This window comes from Pristiophorus japonicus, chromosome 2 (genome assembly GCF_044704955.1).
Source record: "Pristiophorus japonicus isolate sPriJap1 chromosome 2, sPriJap1.hap1, whole genome shotgun sequence".
Taxonomy (NCBI): domain Eukaryota; kingdom Metazoa; phylum Chordata; class Chondrichthyes; family Pristiophoridae; genus Pristiophorus; species Pristiophorus japonicus.
In genome coordinates this window covers 90,588,119-90,610,102 of record NC_091978.1, presented here as the reverse complement: position 1 = coordinate 90,610,102, position 21,984 = coordinate 90,588,119, and the positions used below count along the sequence as shown (strand labels likewise).

Below are 21,984 nucleotides of genomic sequence, written 5' to 3'. Positions count from 1 at the left end.
CTCAAATCCCCTTGCTATGAAGGCCAACATGCCATTTGCTTTCTTAACCGCCTGCTGCACCTGCATGCCAACCTTCAATGACTGATGTACCATGACACCCAGGTCTCTTTGCACCTCCCCTTTTCCTAATCTGTCACCATTCAGATAATAGTCTGTCTCTCTGTTTTTACCACCAAAGTGGATAACCGCACATTTATCCACATTATACTTCATCTGCCATGCATTTGCCCACTCACCTAACCTATCCAAGTCGCTCTGCAGCCTCACAGCATCCTCCTCGCAGCTCACACTGCCACCCAACTTAGTGTCATCGGCAAATTTGGAGATACTACATTTAATCCCCTCATCTAAATCATTAATGTACAGTGTAAACAGCTGGGGCCCCAGCACAGAACCTTGCGGTACCCCACTAGTCACTGCCTGCCATTCTGAAAAGTACCCATTTACCCCTACTCTTTGCTTCCTGTCTGACAACCAGTTCTCAATCCATGTCAGTACACTACCCCCAATCCCATGTGCTCTAACTTTGCACATCAATCTCTTGTGTGGGACCTTGTCGAACGCCTTCTGAAAGTCCAAATATACCACATCAACTGGTTCTCCCTTATCCACTCTACTGGAAACATCCTCAAAAAATTCCAGAAGATTTGTCAAGCATGATTTCCCTTTCACAAATCCATGCTGACTTGGACCTATCATGTCACCTCTTTCCAAATGCACTGCTATGACATCCTTAATAATTGATTCCATCATTTTACCCACTACCGATGTCAGGCTGACCGGTCTATAATTCCCTGTTTTCTCTCTCCCTCCTTTTTTAAAAAGTGGGGTTACATTGGCTACCCTCCACTCCATAGGAACTGATCCAGAGTCAATGGAATGTTGGAAAATGACTGTCAACGCATCCACTATTTCCAAGGCCACCTCCTTAAGTACTCTGGGATGCAGTCCATCAGGCCCTGGGGATTTATCGGCCTTCAATCCCATCAATTTCCCCAACACAATTTTCCGGCTAATAAGGATTTCCCTCAGTTCCTCCTCCTTACTAGCCCCCCCGACCCCTTTTATAACCGGAAGGTTGTTCGTGTCCTCCTTCGTGAATACCGAACCAAAGTACTTGTTCAATTGGTCCGCCATTTCTTTGATCCCCGTTATGACTTCCCCTGATTCTGACTGCAGGGGACCTACGTTTGTCTTTACTAACCTTTTTCTCTTTACATATCTATAGAAACTTTTGCAATCCGTCTTAATGTTCCCTGCAAGCTTCTTCTCATACTCCATTTTCCCTGCCCTAATCAAACCCTTTGTCCTCCTCTGCTGAGTTCTAAATTTCTCCCAGTCCCCAGGTTCGCTGCTATTTCTGGCCAATTTGTATGCCACTTCCTTGGCTTTAATACTATCCCTGATTTCCCTTGATAGCCACGGTTGAGCCACCTTCCCTTTTTTATTTCTATGCCAGACAGGAATGTACAATTGTTGTAGTTCATCCATGCGGTCTCTAAACGTCTGCCATTGCCCATCCACAGTCAACCCCTTAAGTATCATTCGCCAATCCATCCCAGCCAATTCACGCCTCATACCTTCAAAGTTAGCCTTCTTTAAGTTCTGGACCATGGTCTCTGAATTAACTGTTTCATTCTCCATCCCAATGCAGAATTCCACCATATTATGGTCACTCTTCCCCAAGGGGCCTCGCACAACAAGATTGCTAATTAATCCTCTCTCATTACATAACACCCAGTCTAAGATGGCCTCCCCCCTAGTTGGTTCCTTGACATATTGGTCTAAAAAACCATCCCTTATGCACTCCAGAAAATCCTCCTCCACCGTATTGCTTCCAGTTTGGTTAGCCCAATCTATGTGCATATTAAAGTCACCCATTATAACTGCTGCACCTTTATTGCACGCACCCCTAATTTCCTGTTTGATGCCCTCCCCAACATCACTACTACTGTTTGGAGGTCTGTACACAACTCCCACTAACGTTTTTTGCCCTTTGGTGTTCTGCAGCTCTACCCATATAGATTCCACATCATCCAAGCTAATGTCCTTCCTAACTATTGCCTTAATCTCCTCCTTAACCAGCAATGCTACCCCACCTCCTTTTCCTTTTATTCTATCCTTCCTGAATGTTGAATACCCCTGGATGTTGAGTTCCCAGCCCTGCTCATCCTGGAGCCACGTCTTCGTAATCCCAATCACATCATATTTGTTAACATCTATTTGCACAGTTAATTCATCCACCTTATTGCGGATACTCCTTGCATTAAGACACAAAGCCTTTAGGCTTGTTTTTTTAACACCCTCTGTCCTTTTAGAATTTTGCTGTACAATGGCCCTTTTTGTTCTTTGCCTTGGGTTTCTCTGCCCTCCACTTTTCCTCATCTCCTTTCTGTCTTTTGTTTTTGCCTCCTTTTTGTTTCCCTCTATCTCCCTGCATTGGTTCCCATCCCCCTTCATGAAGACAGAACCAAAGTATTTGTTCAACTGGTCTGCCATTTCTTTTTTCCCCATTTTAAATTCACCAGAATCTGACTGCAAGGGACCTACGTTTGCCTTCACTAATCTTTTTCTCTTTACATATCTATAGAAGCTTTGGCAGTCAGTTTTTATGTTCCCAGCAAGCTTCCTCTCATACTCTATTCTCCCCCTCCTAATTAAACACTTTGTCCTCCTCTGCTGAATTTTAAATTTCTCCCAGTCCTCAGGTTTGCTGCTTTTTCTGGCCAATTTATATGTCTCTTCCTTGGATTTAACACTATCCTTAATTTCCCTTGTTCGCTACGGTTGAGCCACCTTCCCCGTTTTATTTTTACTCCAGACAGGGATGTACAATTGTTGAAGTTCATTCATGTGATCTTTAAATGTTTGCCATTGCCTATCTACCGTCAACCCTTTAAGTATCATTCGCCAGTCTAGTCTAGCCAATTCACGTCTCATAACATCGAAGTTACCTTTCCTTAAGTTCAGGACCCTAGTCTCTGAATTAACTGTGTCACTCTCCATCTTACTAAAGAATTCTACCATATTAAATTGTAACAATTTCAAGGGCATTCGCTGGATAGAAGTTGGGCAAATAGCCCAACTCTCCATCCGCGGAGGCCCTTTACCTTCAGATGAGTGCGATTTGCCATAAGGATTCTTGACAGATCGCAAGTTCTGGGTTTATGCGCATGCGCTTCGTATGCCTAAACTCCGGAACTAGCGGGGCCCCTAAGGGCACGTGCGCACTTTGTGCGCGCCAATAGGGGCCGTGAATTTAAGGCCATTGTGTTCCACAGTTTTGAGGTAATGGGAAAAAGTTAGAGCCGGAGATTTGCTTTCAATATAAAGATTCCGAATAGAGGAACGTTTGTGACAGTATAAGACAGTTTAGCAAAGACAGCAATATTTCAGAACACCAGAACACTGATCATATAACTGATGAAAGTGGCACAAGAAACATAGTAATCTGACACTGTATTTAACTGTTGATCACCTCTGTCGGCACATTATTATAAAGATACTGGAGCCTTGGAAAGGATGTAATATAGATTTACTAGGAGGATACCAGGGATCAAAAGGTCAGATAACAAACATGAAGAACTAGGGTTGTATTCAATGCAGATAAGATTAATGGGGAAACAAATAAACCCTTTCAAAATGTTGAACATTTCTAAGAGTGAGTAGTGAAAAAATACTTCCACCTCAATGACTCAGTAACAGGACATGAATTTAAGATTAGTATGGAAGCATAATTTTTTTTATTGGAGTGGGTAGGAGGAAGAGGTTATTAGATCATAAAATGCATTGCAATTTGTTCAAGTTATGATCTGCCTGAAAGGGTGGTGGAAGCAGATTCAATAGTAACTTTCAAAAGAGAATTGGACAAATACTTGAAGAGGAAACATCTGCAGAGCTATAGGGAAAGAGCAGAGGTGTGGGACAAATTGGATATCTCGTTCAAAGAGCTGGCACAGACATGATAGCACCAATGGCCTCCTTCTGTGCTGTATGATTCTATGATTACCACAATTGAAGCTGACATTTGAGCAATTTAGATAAACATGAAATAGTGTATTTAACCATATAGGGAATGAGCAGAAAAATACACAGAATAAATAGTTCAATTTGGACATGCTCAGTGGCCTCCTTCTGTGTTAAATTTTCTATGATTTTATAACTACTTGAACTATGCATAGAACGGCTGTGGTTTATAGATCCTTTGCATTGTTTCAATAAAACTTTCTTCATTACTATTAAAAACAGTTGAAAATATCAAAGGGTTTTAATTTTATTCCTGCATGCTGCTGTGGGGAGGGTTGGGAGGGAAGGAAGGAAGAACAGAGAGTCCAAACTGATGCATAATTGGATCACTCTTATCCAGTCGCAAAGATGGATTTCATCAGATCTTTATTGTACTCACAACTCGCCTAGATGGATGTAGCTGCAGCAACACTCCATGGCATCAAGTGCTATCTGCCGGATGTACTCGAGTACCTCCCTAATCTGTGACTTCTAACATAGTGAAGTACAAGAGCAGCAATATTACAGGAACACTCACTGGAAATTTCCCCTCCCAAGTCACACATCACCCTGACTTTGACATATATTGTTATTCATTCATCATCACTGGGTGAAAATCCAGGCATTCCCTACCTAACATCACCATGGAAGCTTGAGATAATGACTGCAGTGCTTCACAAAGAAAGCCCGCTACCATATTCTCAGGGCAATAAGGGTGGAGCAATAATTGAGGCCTTGCCTGCATCGCCCACAGCCCGTAAACAAGTAAAATGTCCAATCACTTCTCAGATATTTGTGGCCATTTAAAAATAAAACAATTGTTCTTGCATTACTTACTGCTTATAATGACACGAGTAAAAGTCCAGCAATCTTACCCAATTCTCCTCCAACAATTGTGAAGTCTTTTTCCAAAATGATCCACTTTTGGATTATCTGAGCATTTGATTTTGCGTTTTTATTCACTGCATTAATTCCAGCCTGGATGGCATTGTAAAATTTAGGATCTTTAATGCTTGTAATCTGAGATACACTAGCGACTCCTGGACACCCATGTTGGGAGCAAAATGTAAGAACTGCTGGAGCCAGCTCATCAAGTGGGAGTCCTGTTTCATCATCAATGATACACTGGGGAAAGGAGGAAGAGAAAAAAGACACGTGATGGCAATGAAAAAGTACTGTTTACCAAGCAGAAGAAAAATTCTGAGGAACACTAGATTACCATTTTATGACTATAATTCAACTACCATTTACAAAATGAATAGTCAATCATCAGTGGGCTCACCCAATGGCTCACATTTATCCAATGAGTATCTTAGCCATCTAGGCCAAGATAGTGCAAATTCAATCCCCCAGTCTGTACTAAATACATTTCAATTTCATACATTTGAATAAATGTAATAATGAACTATGGGCCTAGTCTTTTCCAATCGCATAAATGCCTATGTTCCAATGAGAGGAAAAAACAGGAATGCATCTCTTTAAGAGGTGCATCTTTAAGATGTACCTATATCTTGGTCAGGTCTTGTTCCTCTCAGTCTCTTCTATCACAGCCACGTTTTGGACTCAAGTTTCGGCCTGAGTTGCTCCTATTTTTTTGGAGCAACTAATTCAGAATGGAGCATCTTAGAAATTGCAATTCTCGGCATTTAGTTTGCTCCAGTTCGAGTGAGTTTCATTGTAGAACAGATGTTTTTTTTCAAAAGGGGGCGTGTCCAGCTACTTACGCCTGTTTTGCAAGTTTAGGCAGTGAAAACTTACTCCAAACTAACTTAGAATGGAGTAAGTGTAGATTTTTGAACGCTCAGAAAAACCTTGCCTACAATTAGAAGGGAGAGGAGGGGGGGGAGGGAGAGGGAGGGAGGAAGAGGAGGGGGGAGTGGAGGAGGGGGGAGTGATGGAGAGAGGAGGAAGGGGGAGGTGGGGGAAGAGGAGAGGTGGGGGAAGAGGAGAGGTGGGGGAAGAGGAGAGGTGGGGGAAGAGGAGAGGTGGGGGAAGAGGAGAGGGGAGGAAGAGGAGAGGGAGGCTGAAGAATTCAGGCGGGCAGGCCCTGCCAAGGACGTAGAAGCCGGGCCAGGCCACCGAAGACTTCGAAGTTACCCTTCTTTAAGTTCTGGAACGTGGTCTCTGAATTAACTGTTTCATTCTCCATTGATAGAGAATTCAAACAGGCTGCATTCAGACAGGCTGTGAAAATTCACAGACCCCAAGTCAAAGCTGCTACGTGCAACTCAGCATGTTGCATTAAGTCATCAATCAACTTGACATTTTAGGACCTTGGGTAGCGAGCCAATTAAAGGTTAACAGACTATTAATTGAGCCAATAAGGTCAAAGAAGGCAAGTTCTTTTCTGTAAATTGAACCAGGTATAAAAACAGCCATTTTGGCCATGTGGTCTCAGAAGGACAAAGGCCTGGCTTAAAGCCAGAAGCTTGTTGCTGCTGCTAGAATAAAGTTACATTAAAACTACAACCGGAGTTCGTATTTCATTGGGAATTAAGAGATCTAACAATTTTGGCGCCACGAACAGGATCGCTGAGGGAAGAAACTGAATTTTGGACATCGGACCTACATACTGAGGTAAGGACTCCTCTTTATAAAAGTCCTCGGTCAAAAGTCTAAATTCGCCTCTCCTCCTACGTGATTCCGAAAGCCTCCGGTTTGCGAACCCTCTGGTTGGTAGTCGGCTCGAGGTCCCATAAACGTCTAACTTCGGCGGTGTGTTCGTTAATTAATCACCGACCCACTGATCAGCTGGAAAGCCTACGACTCGAGACCCCAGTAAAGAAATCAGTATTATCGCAGCAAGAGATAAGAGCAAAGAATTGCCTACAACTGTTAAAGGTGGGCAGGCACCACCTGAGGTTTCGATAGATGAAATCCTCGAACAGTTGAAAGAATACATAGAGCAACAATTCAACTTATCTAAAACCTGTATTAAGATCGAACAAAAATACGGTACCTCCAAAGGACAATGGTCCTTGGACGAGATTAAAAGGGTCTGGGGAAAAACGACCCGTATGAAAAATAAAGAGCAAACTAGATGGTCCCTAGCCGTTATGGGACAGATCCGAAAGCGGAATGAAATTATAATGCGTTCCTAACATGATCGAGAACTGACCAGTACAAAGGACCAATTGCAAGCTGTTTGTGCACAGCTGCGACAGAAAAGACTTGAACTTGAAAAGTCGGAAGCGGAAGTTAAAGATCTTAAAGGTGAAATTAAAGAATGGAAAAAATCATTAGGCCAAGAGACAGTAATAGGAAAAGGAAAATGTATCGGTCAATTCCCAGGGTACCCATGTTTGGATAAATTAAAAGCACAAACCCAAATACACGACCAAGGAATAGATACGGATTCTGAATCCTCTGACGATACAGGGTCGGAGGTTGAAGAATTAGGGGTGTGCTTTGCCCCGTTTAAAAAAAGACGAGTTGTAGTCAAATCAGAAGAGACTGCGGATGAGGGCGGAACCAAAAACACGAGGAAAAGGGTGTATGCAGAATACTTAGTTCATGATCCGGAAGACCCAGAGAAAATTGATAACTGGTCCAAGGAATTGCCCAATCCAAAGAAAGGGGGAGTAAAAACGTGGGACCAATTGGACCGCTTAAGAAATATATATCAACTTCATCCCTGGGACGGAGTGAAAATTTTGACCATAATGGTGCCAAAAACACAGGGAAGAAAATTGCATGACAAGGTAGGAGAAGCTTTGGGGCAGGATGAGCAAGAATTAAATGCAGGATGGGAGGCGATTAAACATAGAAACATAGAAACATAGAAAATAGGTGCAGGAGTAGGCCATTCGGCCCTTCTAGCCTGCACCGCCATTCAATGAGTTCATGGCTGAACATGCAACTTCAGTACCCCATTCCTGCTTTCTCACCATACCCCTTGATCCCCCTAGTAGTAAGGACTTCATCTAACTCCTTTTGGAATATATTTAGTGAATTGGCCTCAACAACTTTCTGTGGTAGAGAATTCCACAGGTTCACCACTCTCTGGGTGAAGAAATTCCTCCTCATCTCGGTCCTAAATGGCTTACCCCTTATCCTTAGACTGTGTCCCCTGGTTCTGGACTTCCCCAACATTGGGAACATTCTTCCTGCATCTAAGCTGTCTAACCCCGTCAGAATTTTAAACGTTTCTATGAGGTTCCCTCTCATTCTTCTGAACTCCAGTGAATACAAGCCCAGTTGATCCAGTCTTTCTTGATAGGTCAGTCCCGCCATCCCGGGAATCAGTCTGGTGAACCTTCGCTGCACTCCCTCAATAGCAAGAATGTCCTTCCTCAGGTTAGGAGACCAAAACTGTACACAATACTCCAGGTGTGGCCTCACCAAGGCCCTGTACAACTGTAGCAACACCTCCCTGCCCCTGTACTCAAATCCCTCGCTATGAAGGCCAACATGCCATTTGCTTTCTTAACCGCCTGCTGTACCTGCATGCCAACCTTCAATGACTGATGTACCATGACACCCAGGTCTCTTTGCACCTCCCCTTTTCCTAATCTGTCACCATTCAGATAATAGTCTGTCTCTCTGTTTTTACCACCAAAGTGGATAACCTCACATTTATCCACATTATACTTCATCTGCCATGCATTTACCCACTCACCTAACCTATCCAAGTCACTCTGCAGCCTCATAGCATCCTCCTCGCAGCTCACACTGCCACCCAACTTAGTGTCATCCGCAAATTTGGAGATACTACATTTAATCCTCTCGTCGAAATCATTAATGTACAGTGTAAACAGCTGGGGCCCCAGCACAGAACCTTGCGGTACCCCACTAGTCACTGCCTGCCATTCTGAAAAGTACCCATTTACTCCTACTCTTTGCTTCCTGTCTGACAATCAGTTCTCAATCCATGTCAGCACACTACCCCCAATCCCATGTGCTTTAACTTTGCACATTAATCTCTTGTGTGGGACCTTGTCGAAAGCCTTCTGAAAGTCCAAATATACCACATCAACTGGTTCTCCCTTGTCCACTCTACTGGAAACATCCTCAAAAAATTCCAGAAGATTTGTCAAGCATGATTTCCCTTTCACAAATCCATGCTGACTTGGACCTATCATATCACCTCGTTCCAAATACACTGCTATGACATCCTTAATAATTGATTCCATCATTTTACCCACTACCGATGTCAGGCTGACCGGTCTATAATTCCCTGTTATCTCTCTTCCTCCTTTTTAAAAAAGTGGGGTTACATTGGCTACCCTCCACTCCATAGGAACTGATCCAGAGTCAATGGAATGTTGGAAAATGACTGTCAATGCATCCACTATTTCCAAGGCCACCTCCTTAAGTACTCTGGGATGCAGTCCATCAGGCCCTGGGAATTTATTGACCTTCAATCCCATCAATTTCCCCAACACAATTTCCCGACTAATAAGGATTTCCCTCAGTTCCTCCTCCGACCCCTTTTATATCCGGAAGGTTGTATGTGTCCTCCTCAGTGAATACCGAACCAAAGTACTTGTTCAATTGGTCCGCCATTTCTTTGTTCCCCGTTATGACTTCCCCTGATTCTGACTACAGGGGACCTACGTTTGTGTTTACTAACCTTTTTCTCTTTACATATCGATAGAAACTTTTGCAATCCATCTTAATGTTCCCTGCAAGCTTCTTCTCGTACTCCATTTTCCCTGCCCTAATCAAACCCTTTGTCCTCCTCTGCTGAGTTCCAAATTTCTCCCAGTTCCCGGGTTCGCTGCTATTTCTGGCCAATTTGTATGCCACTTCCTTGGCTTTAATACTATCCCTGATTTCCCTTGATAGCCACGGTTGAGCCACCTTCCCTTTTTTATTTTTACTCCAGACAGGAATGTACAATTGTTGTAGTTCATCCATGCGGTCTCTAAATGTCTACCATTGCCCATCCACAGTCAACCCCTTCAGTATCATTCGCCAATCTATCCTAGCCAATTCATGCCTCATACCTTCAAAGTTACCCTTCTTTAAGTTCTGGACCATGGTCTCTGAATTAACTGTTTCATTCTCCACCCTAATGCAGAATTCCACCATATTATGATCACTCTTCCCCAAGGGGCCTCGCAAAACGAGATTGCTAATTAATCCTCTCTCATTACACAACACCCAGTCTAAACACCGGCTGCAAGCCTTCAGTCCAGCTAAGACAGACTGGGGAAAAATTGCAGCCTGCCAACAGAAAGGAACAGAGGAGGTCCTGGAGTATGACGAGCGGTTTAGATGCACGTGGCTAGAACATTCAGTTATGAATAATACGGATGAGGAAATGGATGAACAAGTGTTTGGACCCCTGAAAGCAGCTTTCGTGGCAGGTCTAAAGCCAGAACTGTCCAAAATGCTTAAGGTAGAGTTACCAGACTGGGAAGGTAGAGGGAACTACCTTTGCAGCATTGGTGGATCGATGTAACCAATTAAATCGGGATATGGGAGCTAAAGTCTGAGCTGTACAGGCTATGGGATGGAAACCCAGGATTCCGATAAACAGTTATTCGGAAAATTACCCGGAAAATGTCATTATTGTGGGAAAGAAGGTCACTGGGCCAAGACGTGCAGGGCAAAACAGCAAGGTCATGGCCGGGGAAGAGGACGCAGCCAGGGATACAATTCAGCCAACAAACCAGGCTTGTCACAAGATAATGACCTCATAGAAGCATTTAAGCGACTGACAATACAAAAACAGAAGGAGTTACTTGGGATAGCAAAAAATGATTAGAGCCCACCCTGGCCCCCCTCCTCGCACTAATACAACAGAGGGGAGATGGGATATATGTAACTGTGAGGGTGGGCGATAAGGATGTGGACTGTCTTTTAGACACGGGTGGAATTAACATGCTTACCCCTACAATATGGAGACTTTTTGTCGTTGGATGGTAGGGCATGTACAGCCTATGGAGTTGGGGGCCATAAAATAGAAATTAAAAGGACAACACCGGTACTTATAGGGCTGGGTCCACATGAACTAACCACGCCGGTCTGGATAGGCCCAGTAAATCAACCCCTTTTGGGAATGGACGTTCTAATCCAAATAGATTCATCGTTGCATTTCGAGAATGGTCAGGTGACATGGTCAATTAGAACTTTGAAGAAAGAAGAATTGAAGGAACACCCGATATGGGCTAAAGATAAGAACGATTGTGGCTTACTCCAGATGGAGCCTGCATCATTTACCGGGACCAAGCCTCCATGCACTAAACAGTATCCCATCAGTCCAACTGCCATCGCGGGAATCTTACCGGTTATTCAGCAATTGGAGAAACAAGAGGTGCTTATTAAAACGCATAGCTCCTCCAATAGCCCCGTGTGGCCGGTACAGAAATCTAATGAGACTTGGCGTTTGACTGTCGATTATAGGAAAACTAACCAGTGTATTGATCAAAAAGCTCCTTTGGTCGCAGATCCCTCCACCATTTTTAATGCCCTCAAACCGGAACATAAATATTTCTCGGTTATAGATATGGCCAACGGATTTTGGTCGGTGCCTCTGTGGCACCGGAGGTTCGACAGTGGTTTGCTTTCACGGTCCAAGGACAACAGTATACTTGGACCCGGTTACCGCAGGGTTTCCACAACAGCCCTATGGTATTCCACATGGCTTTACAAAGCCATTTGCGAGAATTACCTCCCCTGTCATCCACAGTCATCCAATATGTAGACGATATCCTGCTAGCGTCAAACACGGAAGAACAGCATGAACAAGATTTACGAGCTTTGCTGGACCACCTTCGGCTGAAAGGACATAAAGCCAGCATCGACAAAGCACAAATATCTCAAGAAGAGGTTGTATACCTGGGACAAAAGATTTCACAAGGAAAGAGAGAACTTACCCAGGATAGAACTGCAGCCATTCGGGCTGCTAAAAAACCCACCACTATTCAAGAACTAAGGTCTTTTTTGGGATTGTGTAACTTTAACAGAAATTGGATTGACTCCTTCACACAGCTTGCTCAGCCATTGAATGATATCTTAAAGGGGAAACGTGCCTCTAAAGAAGCCATCACCCTCACTAAGGAACAGCAAGAGGCCTTCCTGAGTTTGAAAAAGGCTTTGTGTTCGGCACCGGCTCTGGGAATCCCCGACAGTGGTAAGCCATTTACCCTGTTTGTCCATGAGAAAGAAGGATACATGACAGCTATACTGACACAAGAACATGGGGATCGACAAAGACCTATTGGCTATTATTCGGCAAAACTGGATGTAGTAGCCCTCGGATGGGATAGTTGCCTCAGGGCCATGGAAACATAGAAACATAGAAACATAGAAAATAGGTGCAGGAGCAGGCCATTCAGCCCTTCTAGCCTGCACCGCCATTCAACGAGTTCATGGCTGAACATGAAACTTCAGTACCCACTTCCTGCTTTCACGCCATACCCCTTGATCCCCCGAGTACTAAGGACTTCATCTAACTCCCTTTTGAATATATTTAGTGAATTGGCCTCAACTACTTCCTGTGGTAGAGAATTCCACAGGTTCACCACTCTCTGGGTGAAGAAGTTTCTCCTTATCTTGGTCCTAAATGGCTTACCCCTTATCCTTAGACTGTGACCCCTGGTTCTGGACTTCCCCAACATTGGGAACATTCTTCCTGCATCCAACCTGTCCAAACCCGTCAGAATTTTAAACGTTTCTATGAGGTCCCCTCTCACTCTTCTGAACTCCAGTGAATACAAGCCCAGTTGATTCAGTCTTTCTTGATAGGTCAGTCCCACCATCCCGGGAATCAGTCTGGTGAATCTTCGCTGCACTCCCTCAACAGCAAGTATGTCCTTCCTCAAGTTAGGAGACCAAAACTGTACACAATACTCCAGGTGTGGCCTCACCAAGGCCCTGTACAACTGTAGCAACACCTCCCTGCCCCTGTACTCAAATCCCCTCGCTATGAAGGCCAACATGCCATTTGCTTTCTTAACCGCCTGCTGTACCTGCATGCCAACCTTCAATGACTGATGTACCATGACACCCAGGTCTCGTTGCACCTTCCCTTTTCCTAATCTGTCACCATTCAGATAATAGTCTGTCTCTCTGTTTTTACCACCAAAGTGGATAACCTCACATTTATCCACATTATACTTCATCTGCCACGCATTTGCCCACTCACCTAACCTATCCAAGTCACTCTGTAGCCTCATAGCATCCTCCTCGCAGCTCACACTGCCACCCAACTTAGTGTCATCCGCAAATTTGGAGATACTACATTTAATCCCTTCGTCTAAATCATTAATGTATAATGTAAACAGCTGGGGCCCCAGCACAGAACCCTGCGGTACCCCACTAGTCACTGCCTGCCATTCCGAAAAGTACCCATTTACTCCTACTCTTTGCTTCCTGTCTGACAACCAGTTCTCAATCCACGTCAGCACACTACCCCCAATCCCATGTGCTTTAACTTTGCACATTAATCTCCTGTGTGGGACCTTGTCGAAAGCCTTCTGAAAGTCCAAATATACCACATCAACTGGTACTCCTTTGTCCACTTTATTGGAAACATCCTCAAAAAATTCCAGAAGATTTGTCAAGCATGATCTCCCTTTTACAAATCCATGCTGACTTGGACCTATCATGTCACCATTTTCCAAATGCGCTGCTATGACATCCTTAATAATTGATTCCATCATTTTACCCACTACTGAGGTCAGGCTGACCGGTCTATAATTCCCTGCTTTCTCTCTCCCTCCTTTTTTAAAAAGTGGGGTTACATTGGCTACCCTCCACTCGATAGGAACTGATCCAGAGTCAATGGAATGTTGGAAAATGACTGTCAATGCATCCGCTATTTCCAAGGCCACCTCCTTAAGTACTCTGGGATGCAGTCCATCAGGCCCTGGGGATTTATCGGCCTTCAATCCCATCAATTTCCCCAACACAATTTCCCGACTAATAAAGATTTCCCTCAGTTCCTCCTCTTTAATAGACCCTCTGACCACTTTTATATCCGGAAGGTTGTTTGTGTCCTCCTTAGTGAATACTGAACCAAAGTACTTGTTCAATTGGTCTGCCATTTCTTTGTTCCCCGTTATGACTTCCCCTGATTCTGACTGCAGGGGACCTACGTTTGTTTTTATTAACCTCTTTCTCTTTACATACCTATAGAAACTTTTGCAATCCGCCTTAATGTTCCCTGCAAGCTTCTTCTCGTACTCCATTTTCCCTGCCCTAATCAAACCCTTTGTCCTCCTCTGCTGAGTTCTAAATTTCTCCCAGTCCTCAGGTTCGCTGCTATTTCTGGCCAATTTGTATGCCATTTCCTTGGCTTTAATACTATCCCTGATTTCCCTAGATAGCCACGGTTGAGCCACCTTCCCTTTTTTATTTTTACGCCAGACAGGAATGTACAATTGTTGTAATTCATCCATGCGTTCTCTAAATGTCTGCCATTGCCCATCCACAGTCAACCCCTTAAGTATCATTAGCCAATCTATCTTAGCCAATTCATGCCTCATACCTTCAAAGTTACCCTTCTTTAAGTTCTGGACCATGGTCTCTGAATTAACTGTTTCATTCTCCATCCTAATGCAGAATTCCACCATATTATGGTCACTCTTCCCCAAGGGGCCTCGCACAATGAGATTGCTAATTAATCCTCTCTCATTACACAACACCCAGTCTAAGATGGCCTCCCCCCTAGTTGGTTCCTCGACATATTGGTCTAGAAAACCATCCCTTATGCATTCCAGGAAATCCTCCTCCACCGTATTGCTTCCAGTTTGGCTAGCCCAATCTATGTGCATATTAAAGTCACCCATTATAACTGCTGCACCTTTATTGCATGCACTCCTAATTTCCTGTTTGATGCCCTCCCCAACATCACTACTACTGTTTGGAGGTCTGTACACAACTCCCACTAACGATTTTTGCCCTTTAGTGTTCTGCAGCTCCACCCATATAGATTCCACATCATCCAAGCTAATGTCTTTCCTAACTATTGCATTAATCTCCTCTTTAACCAGTAATGCTACCCCACCTCCTTTTCCTTTTATTCTATCCTTCCTGAATGTTGAATACCCCTGGATGTTGAGTTCCCAGCCCTGATCATCCTGGAGCCACGTCTCCGTAATCCCAATCACATCATATTTGTTAACATCTATTTGCACAATTAATTCATCCACCTTATTGCGGATACTCCTTGCATTAAGACACAAAGCCTTCAGGCTTGTTTTTTTAACACCCTTTGTCCTTTTAGAATTTTGCTGTACAGTGGCCCTTTTTGTTCTTTGCTTTGGGTTTCTCTGCCCTCCACTTTTCCTCATCTCCTTTCTGTCTTTTGCTTTTGCTTCCTTTTTGTCTCCCTCTGTCTCCCTGTATAGGTTCCCATCCCCCTGCAATATTAGTTTAACTCCTCCCCAACAGCACTAGCAAACACTCCCCCTAGGACATTGGTTCCGGACCTGCCCAGGTGCAGACCGTCCGGTTTGTACTGGTCCCACCTCCCCCAGAACCGGTTCCAATGCCCCAAGAATTTGAATCCCTCCCTGCTGCACCACTGCTCAAGCCATGTATTCATCTGCGCTATCCTGCGATTCCTACTCTGACTAGCACGTGGCACTGGTAGCAATCCCGAGATTACTACTTTTGAGGTCCTACTTTTTAATTTAGCTCCTAGCTCCTTAAATTCTTTTCGTAGGACCTCATCCCTTTTTTTACCTATGTCGTTGGTACCAATGTGCACCACGACAACTGGCTGTTCTCCCTCCCATTTCAGAATGTCCTGCACCCGCTCCGAGACATCCTTGACCCTTGCACCAGGGAGGCAACATACCATCCTGGAGTCTCGGTTGCGTCCGCAGAAACGCCTATCTATTCCCCTCACCATCGAATCCCCTATCACTATCGCGCTCCCACTCTTTTTCCTGCCCTCCTTTGCAGCAGAGCCACCTACGGTGCCATGAACTTGGCTGCTGCTGCCCTCCCCTGATGAGTCATCCTCCCCAACAGTACTCAAAGCAGTGTATCTGTTTTGCAGGGGGATGACCACAGGGGACTCCTGCACTATCTTTCTTGCACTGCTCTTCCTGTTGGTCTTCCATTCCATATCTGGCTGTGGACCCTTCTCCTGCGGTAAGACCAACTCACTACACGTGATACTCACGTCATTCTCAGCATCGTGGATGCTCCAGAGTGAATCCACCTTCAGCTCCAATTCTGCAACGCGGACCGTCAAGAGCTCGAGGCGGATACACTTCCCACACACGTAGTCGTCAGGGACACCGGAAGTGTCCCCGAGTTCCCACATGGTACAGGAGGAGCATATCACATGACTGAGCTCTCCTGCCATGTCTTAACCTTAGATACCCTTAAATTGGTAATAACAATGTTATAGTTCACTTACTGATATAAAAAATAAAAGAAAAGCTACTCACCCAACACCAGCCAATCACTTACCCCATTGGCTGTGACGTCACTTTTTGATTACTTTCTACTTCTATTTTGCTTTCTCTCCCGCTGTAGCTGCACCGGTACGCTGGCTCTCGATCTCCCGCTGGGCTTTTTACAGGTCGCTCCCCTCTCACCAACTGCCGCTGGCTCGATCTCCCGCTGGGCTTTTGACAGGTCGCTCCCCTCTCACCAACTGCCGCTGGCTCTCGATCTCCCGCTGGGCTTTTGACAGGTCGCTCCCCTCTCACCAACTGCCGCTGGCTCTCGATCTCCCGCTGGGCTTTTGACAGGTCGCTCCCCTCTCACCAACTGCCGCTGGCTCGATCTCCCGCTGGGCTTTTGACAGGTCGCTCCCCTCTCACCAACTGCTACATATCGAGCGGTAATGATCACTGCGGGTCTAGTCCTCGACCAAAAGCTGATTGTCAAGTGTCCCCACACCGTTATTGCTTTGCTGTCTATGAATAGAATGTCTCAGGTGACAGCAGCTAGATGGACCCGCTGGACAGCAGTTTTGGAAGCTCCTAATCTCCATATCGTCCGGGCCAGCCCGGCAATTATGCTCCCGATGTCAGAATCAAGGGAGCAAGAGCGGGGAGAATGTGAAGAGCATGACTGTGTGGAGATTTTAAAAGAAACAGAAGAAGCAGCCTTAGCAGCAGAGGAGCCTCTGCACAACCCAGACCTCATCCTGTTTACAGATGGTTCCTCCTTTGTTGACAATGGTACCAGAAAAGCAGGATGGGCAGTTCCAACCTTATATGAAGTAGTGGCAAAAGGATGTTTACCCTCAGGAACGTCAGCACAACAGGCCGAGTTACGGGCCCTGTCAGAAGCATGTCGAATAGCAGAAGGACAGACAGCTAATGTCTACACAGATTCGCGTTATGCTTTTGGAGTCGCTCACGACTTTGGTCTGTTATGGCGGAAAAGAGAATTCCTCACTGCTGCTGGTACACCTATCCGAAATGGAAAGGAAGTCCGAGACTTACTAGAGGCCATACAATTACCTCAGGAAGTGTCCATCCTGAAGTGTAAGGCCCATACCAAGGAAAATACCATGGAAGCACAGGGAAATGCCCTAGCCGACCAGGCAGCTAAAGATGCCGCCACACAGGGCGTTCCCCCAGAAGAACCAACACAGATATGCAGATTGAAAGCACTCAGGACTCTGACATGAGACCTTCAAACAATGCAAGGCGAGTGCTCCCAAGAGGAAAAATGGACATGGATTGAGGCAGGAATTAAGCTATGTGAAGATGGTGTCTGAAGACAAAGAGTTACCGACAAGCCAGTCGCGCCACAAGCGCTTATGCCTTTTTTAGCCCAACAGATCCACTCGTGGGGACACTTGGCCTCACAACAGATGACGGCACAGTTCCAGAAAAGCTAGTGGGGTCGAGGATTTAAAAAACATGCCCATCTGGTAGCAGACCGCTGTGTGGTCTGCCAGAAAAATAATTCTGGACCCATCACGGTAATGCCCCAACTGAGGCCCCTGCCCTTGTCGGACCATTCCAGCATCTGCAGGTTGATTATATATCTCTTCCTTCATGCCAAGGATACACTAACATTCTTTTCATGGTCGACAGATTCTCTAGATGGGTAGAAGCTGTCCCAACTAAAAGAGCCACAGCCAATCACACTGCAAAGGTCTTGTGTAAGGATTACATTCCCTGATGGGGAGTCCCGAGTAGCATTGACTCAGATCAGGGAACACACTTCACAGGTGCTGTCTGCCAAGAAGTCTGTAGGTTACTGAACATTACGTGGGATTTACACTGTCCTTATCATCCACAATCATCAGGACAAGTAGAGAGAATGAATCGAACTCTGAAACAACAGCTTGCCAAATATCACCAAGAAGGAACACCATGGCCCCAGGCACTACCAATAGTGCTATGTAGCATTAGGGCAACCCCGAACAGAAATACAGGTCTAAGCCCATGGTATGCCAAACAAGGTAACATTTCTAGTTGTTGGGTATGTGCGCATATTCCTATTCACGCAAAGGGAGGGAATCCCTTGAGGCCAGTTCCCTTGAATATCTCGGAAATGGCTGAGTGGATAATTAGTCAAAACAAAACAGGCAAGGCGTTTCAGGATACGAAAAACTGGGCACGTAAATGGAAGTCAGCAGGTTACAATCTGACTACCTTTGAAGGGGGATACCAACTATGCTGCAATAATTCCAAACGGCCCCCATTTTTTGTTATCACTAATACAACGGGAATAGGAAGACCGGGGGAATCGGTCTGTCTGATTAGAAACATCAAAGGAGACCAAAATATGAGGTATAGTAACTGCTCCCGGAATTATAATATAATCAAGCCAAGGAACCGTCCAAACTGGGCCGATGTGGGAATTCTTAACGTAACGGGGATTCTGAATAAAACAGATGGAAAAGCCTGGACAGGCCCCGGAGTGTTGCTGACAAAGAAACAGCTAACCTTCATTGCCTATAATGGCACCTATTGGGTGTGTGGCCACTAGGCCTACCCTTGGCTGCCCCAGAATTGGACGGGATCCTGCTATTTAGCCTACATTGTGCCTTATATGTATCATATAGAGTCACTGTCGGAACAGTTACACCGTCCTAAGAGAGCTATCACAGAAACAGAGAGGTTCTTTGCCATTCTGATCCCCAGGTATGGGACCGTCAGACTGGCAAGGGAATCCATTAACGTGGCATCCGTTGTGGAACGGGTAGCCAATGATACCTCAGAGGCCCTAGTTAAAATCAATGCAGAAATGGTAGCAATCTGCATAGTAGCCCTACAGACTAGACTGGCCCTTGACTACATCCTGGCTGAAAAGAGAGGTACTTGCGCCCTACTCGGAACTGAGTGTTGCACATATATCCCAGATAGCTCCGAAGAAATTACCCACTTAGCAGAGCATATCCAAAAGGAGGTAGAAAAACTTAAGCAACCCTCATCATTCACTTTGTGGAGCGGAGCCACTGAATGGCTAGGTTCAATAGGAACTTCATTGCTGGAAGGTTTAATTCTAGTCGTTGTAATTATTTTACTTTTATATTGTTTGTTTAGGTTGATTAAATGTTGTTGCAACTAGGCGGCTGTATCTGCTGTCCCGCATGTGAGACACCTTGCAGGTCCCAGCAGACCATCTGTACGTGGCACAGGGGTATGTTATGCTTAAGGGAAAGTTTCTTACTGGTTGAATTAAGATATTGATTTGGATTAAATTGGAATAAGGTTAATTAACCTACTAAAACCAGACTTCCATTGTGGCCATGATGGAATTCGGGTTGGTGTAAATTTGTGTGGAAGCTACTAGTCCGGGCATGTGGCGAAACACATCAACAAATTTTGGAAGGAAACTCTATTAACATGTATGAAATTATTTTGTAGAATGTTTAACCAGTGGTACCTGATGTTTTATGATTCAGTTTCTGAAAGAATCAAAGGGGGGATTGATAGAGAATTCAAACAGGCTGCATTCAGACAGGCTGTGAAAATTCACAGACCCCAAGTCAAAGCTGCTACGTGCAACTCAGCATGTTGCATTAAGTCATCAATCAACTTGACATTTTAGGACCTTGGGTAGTGAGCCAATTAAACGTTAACAGACTATTAATTGAGCCAATAAGGTCAAAGAAGGCAAGTTCTTTTCTGTAAATTGAACCAGTTATAAAAACAGCCATTTTGGCCATGTGGTCTCAGAAGGACAAAGGCCTGGCTTAAAGCCAGAAGCGTGTTGCTGCTGCCAGAATAAAGTTACATTAAAACTACAACCGGAGTTCGTATTTCATTGGGAATTAAGAGATCTAACATCCATCCGAATGTAGAATTCTGCCATATTATGGTCACTCTTCCCCAAGGGGCCTCGCACAACGAGATTGCTAATTAATCCTCTCTCATTACACAACACCCAGTCTAAGATGGCCTCCCCCCTAGTTGGTTCCTCGACATATTGGTCTAGAAAACCATCCCTTATGCACTCCAGGAAATCCTCCTCCACCGTATTGTTTCTAGTTTGGTTAGCCCAATCTATATGCATATTAAAGTCACCCATGATAACTGCTGCACCTTTATTGCATGCACCCCTAATTTCCTGTTTGATGCTCTCCCCAACATCACTACTACTGTTTGGAGGTCTGTACACAACTCCCACTAGCATTTTCTGCCCTTTGGTATTCCGTAGCTCCACCCATACCGATTCCGCATCATCCAAGCTAATGTCTTTCCTTACAATTGCATTAATTTCCTCTTTAACCAGCAATGCCATCCCGCCTCCTTTTCCTTTCTGTCTATCCTTCCTAAATGTTGAATACCCTTTAACATTATTAATAATTTTTTTCATTCTGCACAGAATGCTCTCCAGCCAACTTAAAGCAGAACTATACCAAAGCAATCAATTCAAAATTGAGGGTTAACTGTTTTGTTTGTTGTAGCCCTTTCTGTGTCGACCCAAGTACCCGCTTTACAGATAGGGCTAGACTTTCCACTTTCAGGCTAAGGCTGAAAAAAATGAGCCTTGTTCCAGCAATGTGGGACCTATTGCCCGTGCTGATCGCCGGCTCAAGGCCCATCCCATTTTTTATTTGTGATTTTCCACTCGGCCTTAGCCCAGCGATGTAAAATGGGCGATGTGATTTCTCGGCGATCTCCTGATCGCCCAAAGAAAACGGAAGTGAATGAAAACAAAAAAGCTTCCCTAGCAACGCATTACTGTGCATGTGCAGGTTGATTTTTTTTTAGGTTGATGTTCTTTCCTGTGTTTTGGGAGGTCAGGGGTCATCACATATGCTCAGAAGCTCTGTGAGGGTCAGGGAGAGAGAGAGAGAGAGGGAGGGGAGAAAGCATTTTTTGTTCGAAATAATCTGGTGGTATTAATCGATAATGGAGGCATCAGGTGAAAGGCGTAGGGCAAAGCCTTTCAGCGAGGAGGCCAATGAAGCCCTGGTGAATGTAGTGAGCACCAATGGGAGGATCTGACACGGGGTGGGCATGGGAAACCTCCACCCCATGCATATCGCAGGATTTGGGTAGAGATTGCCGACGTGGTCACGTCGGCATCCAATGAAGCCCGGACACCGGACCAGTGTCGCAAGCGTTGGAACAGCCTACTTGCAACCGCGAGAGTAAGTTGAAATTTGTATTTATGTATTGTTTAATGATGTAAATAGTAACTAGAATCTGCAATGTTATTGGTTACATTTAAACATAACTAAATTATGATTAAATTTATGCAACCCAGCATAAAGTTAAATGTTGTAGTGTGAAATATGCAACGTAATGCTAATTTGTATTAGAACATTTAAATCTGTCAGTCTTAAATGTCTTTAATGTCTTAAATTGCCTGCTCCATTTGCTTATGCCATGCAATGTTATCGTATCATTTACAGAAGAAGATATCGATCAATAATCGGGAGCAGCACAGGACGAGCGGGGGCTCTGCAATGTTGCAGCCTCTGACTGCCTAGGAGGAGCCCGCGGTGGCCTTGGTGGGGCCAGAAAGCCGTTCAGGTCACATCCCGTGGTGTGGCCGAACCCACCCTTGAGACATGTGAGTAATGAGAAATGTGCATTGTTCATTGTGTGAATCATTAGTAGCTACTGAAAATATCGTAGTTACGCATGTAAT

General features: G+C 44.8%; 1 protein-coding gene across 1 annotated transcript in view; it reads right to left on the bottom strand.

The window, feature by feature from the left end:
• LOC139228815 (long-chain-fatty-acid--CoA ligase ACSBG2-like) overlaps nt 1-21,984 on the bottom strand; it is a 165,205-nt gene that overhangs the window by 13,717 nt on the left and 129,504 nt on the right. The window contains 1 exon segment of the mRNA XM_070860220.1: nt 4,881-5,130. Within this exon segment, the coding sequence (XP_070716321.1) occupies nt 4,881-5,130 (250 nt within the window).